General features: G+C 41.8%; 1 protein-coding gene across 4 annotated transcripts in view; it reads right to left on the bottom strand.

The window, feature by feature from the left end:
- Nucleotides 1-1986: 1986 nt before the first annotated feature.
- FGFR3 (fibroblast growth factor receptor 3) overlaps nucleotides 1987-6000 on the bottom strand; it is a 50912-nt gene continuing 46898 nt past the window's right edge. For all 4 annotated transcript variants that reach the window (XM_042811513.1, XM_042811514.1, XM_042811515.1 and 1 more), the window contains exons 16-17: nucleotides 5023-5128; nucleotides 1987-4944 (exon numbers count right to left, since the gene is read on the bottom strand). In XM_042811513.1, the coding sequence (XP_042667447.1) occupies nucleotides 4780-4944; nucleotides 5023-5128 (271 nt within the window). In that variant the 3' untranslated portion in view covers nucleotides 1987-4779. The remainder of the gene's footprint in view (nucleotides 4945-5022; nucleotides 5129-6000) is intronic.

The following is a 6000-nucleotide window of genomic DNA, read 5'->3' as shown; positions in this document are numbered from 1 at the left end:
CAGGAATGAGGAAACTTGGCTGTTTTCATTCTAGCTGCCTCCATTTCCTACTGACACCTGTAGAGCTTCAGACTTTTTTTTCCTTTAGCCAAATCCTGCCTGGCTTACCACAGAGCCATGGCCAATGAGGACACATAAAATATTACAATGTTAGTAACTTGTTTGAACGTTGCTATGAAACAGGTCAGAAGGGCCAGCGTGAAGCCCTGTTTGTGCAGTCACCCGCAGAGGAAAAGAGATACTTGTTCTGTTTTGAAAAATACCTCTTTCATGTGGAAAGGAAACATGGCTTGGGTGGAAAGCTGCAGCCGCTGAAGGGGAGGATGAGTGGTGACGGCTGGGCTGGGACACGCTCAGTGACTGCCCCCCTGAAGCAGCTTCAGTGGTCCTTGAGATTGTTTTGCAAGTTGCTAAATGCATATCACCTGCAGCAGCCAAATATTCCTCCTTGGCTGAGAACTCGCTGCACAGTAGGGCAATTAAAGCAAAGCATTATCCCCCTCTCTAACCTGCAAGCGAACAGTGCAGTGCATGAAGGCTGGCAGAGGAAGAATGACATCATGAAACTCAAGAGGAAAAGCAAACATCACGCTAGCTCCATGTGCAGGTCAGCCACAGACAAACTTTGTCTTGTGTGCTTGGAGGACTTTTCTCTGCAGCTGTAACACACAAGCTAAACACAGGCAGTGCTAAACTCTGCAGCTAACTGCAGCTCTGTCCCTCTTGCACTTTCTCATCCTGGTGGCCAGCGGTGCACAACATCCTCACCTCCATGCCATGATGAATGAGCAGAGGTCATTCTTCACTCTGTGCCGCTCCTGCTGGGACAGGGCTCAGTGCTGGCCATCAGAACATGTCCTGAAAGCATGGAAACAACCCACTGCCGAAGCCAGATTTCTCCTCCCACAGTGCAGTGCGACTTGGTAGTACTAAAAAAGGTTTTTCCTACCATGTCAAGGAAATGACCTAAATACCAAGCAATCACTCTTAAAAAAAAGAATTCTGCTAGCGGTGATATTGCTTCCAGTGCTGCAGAAATGCATAGACCCCTGTGCTCTCCTGCCTGGCCTCTTACTTCAAACTGCAAATAACTTGTAGTGAGATAAAATTAGAATCATAGAATCATTAAGGTTGAAAAAGGCCTCTAACATCATCTAGTCCAACCGTCAACACATCCCAACCAATGCCCATTAACCACATCGCTGAGAGCCACATCTCCATGCCTGCTGAACACCTCCAGGGACAGGGACTCCATCACTTCCCTGGACAGCCTGTTCCAATGCATCACCACTCTTCCAGAGAGGAATTTTTTATTTATATTCAACGTGAATCTTCCCTGGTGCAACACAGAGCCATTCTCTGTCATCCTATTACTGCTACCTGAGAGAAGAGCCTGACCTCCACCTCACTACAGTCTCTGTTCACACAGTTGTAGAGAGTGATATGATCTCCCCTGAGCCTCCTCTTCTCCAGACTGTACAATCCCAGCTCCCTCAGCCACTCCCCATAAGACCTGAAAGCAAAAGTTAAAAGGTTTCTGGGAAGCACCTCAGAGAATCACTCATAAGAGTCTATTAATTTTATATGGCCAGTAATTCCTGAGCTGCAGCAACCCCCTGCACTCCATCTGCTGCCAGCAAAACACAGATTAGAGTTCCCTTCCACATTCCCAAATACAAAGGAACCAAATGCATCTGCCCCTTGGTTGCTGGGCAGGATGGGGCCCTGTGTGTCCATCTCACAGTGCCTGCTCTGTGTGCTCACATGCAATCTTTCCCAGAAACCATTCTCTTAGTGGGAGAGTTCCTGCTCTGAATAAACCCAGGTTTCATTAGCAAACCCTGCCCTTGTGCTAGGGCTACTTTTTCTACTTTTTTTTTTTTTTTTTTCTCCAAAGGACCCTCACAACTGGGAATAAACCCCAGAATTTAACAACTTGTTTATTATTATTATTATTATTATTTTTGTAAAATTAAGTTTGCCATGTTAACAAAAGCAGAATAGTTTTATTTAGTGTTTGTCTCACACCTTCGACAGCTGCAGCTGTCAGGCACAGAAGTACATTATTAAAATAAACTGAACAGAGTTGCTTGTTGAAAAATCACGCTATGCAAACCTGTGGATTGTAACATCAACAGTATAAAATGTAACAAAATTGGAATTTTAATTTTTTTTAAGCTTTTAAAGATAATAGTCCAGGCTATAAAACTATATAAGCATTGAATAAGAAATGTTAAGTCAACAAGTCTACAACAGATACATCTTGTAAAAACTCAATAAATTATATATATATTTATAATATCTAGTAACATTTGAAATCATGCACAGTTTTGTACATTTTCTTTTTTCAGTACACGAAACACAACGCTTCGAGTACTTGGAATGTACACAATTAGCAGACATTTGTAAGAAAATACCAAAAAATTCTTTTTCTTTTTTTATCCCAACAAAACAAAATTCTATAGAAATCTACCTTCTCAAACTTCCATTGAAATAACCTCAAACTATAAATTATTTATTTTAGGATAAGGATTTTGTGGCTCTAAGAAGGAAAAAAAAAAAAATAAAAGTTAAAAATGAGATGCTGCCATCCTGCTATTCTGAAACGTTGATATGTAATGTGCACCAGAGAAAAATGTAAAGGAGGAATTCAGGATGCATTTCTCCTTGCCTCTTTGTGATAGCAGATGAAGTTTTCTGGAAAAAAAAAAAAAAAAAAAGGTACAAACAACAACAAAAAAAGCCCACCCCAACACCTCCCCCCTTGTCAGCTTGAGCCACGTGAAGGTTCTTTTTTCACTGCTGTCTGACATTCAGGAACAAAAAAAGCACAGCATTTCGAAAACAGAAAACTAGGCATTACTGGCATTTTTCAATGTGTTAAATGCAAAAGAAATATGCAGTCGTTGCATCTCCCCTGCAAACAACGTCACTCCTCTTGCTATTTTGCCCGTATGGTATTTCTTAAACCCAAAATACAACGTTACAGGCACAGGGGGAAAAAAAATTAATGCGCGTCATCCAAAGTCAACACGTTGCTTTGCTGCGTGCTACTTATTGACTGGACCACAAAGAATACCTTCATTCGAAAATAGAAAAATAAACACCCACGCCCCAGTAATGAACAGTGGTTAAAGTGATGGAAGAAATCTTGGCCCTCTTTTTTCTGAAATACATAAAAACCATCTCTCTGCTATTTGTTCGGTTTTAACCACTGGTGATGTATTGAAAAATAAACTTACCTTTGCTCACTGCAATCCAGGATAAACTAATATTTTTTTAATGAATACATATATATAAAATATATATATAAAACATTAAATGTAATTTGTTAAAGGACTGTACATCTATACATTCTTTCAATATTTCCCATAAACACAAAAGAAAAACTTGATTGATATACTTTTTCTCCATTTTTAATAAGTTAAAAAAAAAAAACCACCCTTAAACTCGGTGAAATTTAAAGTTTACAGTAACACTATGCTATTTAAACCAAAGAACAGATATGTTAATGTCTATAAATAACTTTACAAATATACATGTTAACGTACAATTTTTAAAACAAAACTGTGAAGATATAAAACAAACACAACTCTTCTCTTTCACTCAGATCAGTATATCCTAGATTGCAATGCTCATATTTTGAGACTCTCTCAGTACTGCTTTATGTTGAATTAGTATTATACATTCTTTTTTTTTTTTCCCTATGTATTTATTTATATATATACAGGATATATTTATAGATATATACACAGATTCTCTGGAATAAACCTTTTTGATATAAGTTAAAGGCTCTTGCCTACAGGTACCCGTAACTTCTTTCTCCAAGTCACTGCATGTAGATGGAGCCAAACCGCCGGTGCCAAGGGCTGGAGGAGTTTCTCCCCTACAACTTGCCCTTTGAAAGCAAAAGTATGCAAACCCCCGTCTCCAAAAAGCAAGATTTTCCCCAGATCGGCTCTTCCTGTAGGTTGGGACACAGCTCCAGATGCCACATGGGTGTGCAATCCCTACGGGACATGGCCAGTGGCCAGGCAGTGCTCTCCTCCTATAGGATGACTCGACTGTCTCTTTTTAAAAAATTTTTAGTTCTTCCTCCATCTTGATTTGTGTATTATTTATTTTTCTTCTTCTGAAAAAGATTCCTTCTATGTAGCTGGGAAATAAGGTCACGAAGCTATAAAAACGACGACAACAAAAATATAGATATTTCTATAAATATATGAATCCCTGCAGGCAACGTGGCTTTTCAGCTCCACCAAAAAGGTTCATGTACAGATTGCATAAGCAAAGAATTTCTACATTCTTTACATTTTTTTTTTCATTAGCTTTTCTTTTCTTTTTTTTTTTAAAAAAAAGGAAGATTTTTTTCCTCTTCTTTGTATTGTAGGCACAGATTGGCTACTCTGGCGCTCAGCAAGCGCAGGCGGGAGGGCAGTGCCCTCAGATTTAACATTCTGCTTAGGAATAAAGAAAAAAAAAAATAAAAAAAATCATACATGATAGATCATCTTGGCAAGAGATGAGTTCCTTCAGGCCAAACAGTGCTTCTTGACTTTTTATACAGCAAATGGGGGAAAAAAAAAAAATTGTTTTAACTCTTTTTTTTTTTTTTTTTTTTTTTTTTTTTACCCTGAACAGCTCAATAACAAAAAACCTCTGGCATCACTGAGCAGTTTAATGGAAACATCCTTCACTATGGGTTTGTCTTCGGCGCTCTGCACTTGCGCCAGGGTGGGCACACTGCCTGTCTGTCCATCCGTCTGTCCAGGGGGGCCGTCACGTGCGGATGACGCCATTACAGGGTGCATGTTTGGGCAGGCAGGGCTCATCAGGCAGCAGGTCATGTGCAAAAACCGAGTCGTCCCCTGAGGAGCAGGTGCTGTGGGTGTCCTGGCCAGCGGGCGAGTACTGCTCAAAGGGCACCGAGAGGTCCAGGTACTCCTGAAGGGGGACAGACCCGTTAGTGTGCTTGGAGATAAGCCACCTCACCCTGTATTCCCACACCGACACTACACTCACATCAGTGGATGTCATGGTAAGGACTCTTTCCAGGTCTTCCACCAGCTGCTTGAAGGTGGGTCGCTGCGAGGGGATGGCGTGCCAGCACTCCCGCATGATCATGTACCTACCAGGCATAGAATTACAGGGGTTGGAAGGGACCTCCAGAGATCATCAAGTTCAACCCCCTGCTAAAGAAGGTTCCCTACAGTAGGTTGAGCAGGAAAGCATCTGGGTGGTTACTGAAAAGCTTCGGAGAAGGAGATTCCATGACCTATCCAGGGTTCTGTCATCTCCACAGTAAAGTTCTTGCTCATGTTTCATATGGAACTCCGTATCAAACATGATATGCACTCCAGTTTGCACCTATTGCCCCCTGTCCTGTTGCTGGGCCAACCAAAAAGAGACTAATCCCATCCATTTGACTCCTGAATTTTAGATACTTATAAACAGTTACGAGATCCCTCTCAGCCTTCTCTTCTCCAGGCTTGAACAGCCTTGGATCTCTCAGCCTTTCTTCATAAGAGAGATGCTTCAGGCACTGAATCATCTTTGAGGCCCTTTGTTGGACTATTTTTAGATTACCTCTTATCTTTTTTGAACTGAGGAGCCCAGAACTGGACAAAGCACTCCAGATGTGGTCATATCAGCGAGGAGTAGAGGGGGAGGATCACCTCAGTTGACCTGCTGGTCATGCTATTTTTAATGCACCCCAGGCTACCGTTGGCTGTCTTGGTGACACTGCAAGGCTCATGGCCAACCTGCTGTCCACCAGGGCACCCAGGTCCTTCTCCATTTGGCTCCTCTCCAACAGGTCATCTCTTAACCTGTACTGATGCATGCAGTTACTCCTCCCCAGGTGCAAGACTCTACACTCGCTCTTGTTGAACCTTATCAGGTTTTTCTCTGCTCAACTCTCCAGCTTTTCCAGGAAGAAGATGACAGACAAGGTGGGCTGTCACCCATGGCAGTGCTCATCACTCACTGTGAGGCTCACCC

This window comes from Centrocercus urophasianus, unplaced genomic scaffold, assembly GCF_019232065.1.
Source record: "Centrocercus urophasianus isolate 14NV4802_14NV808 unplaced genomic scaffold, USGS_Curo_1.0 seq_13, whole genome shotgun sequence".
In the NCBI taxonomy this organism is placed as follows: Eukaryota; Metazoa; Chordata; class Aves; order Galliformes; family Phasianidae; genus Centrocercus; species Centrocercus urophasianus.
This window is presented reverse-complemented; position numbering and strand designations above follow the sequence as displayed.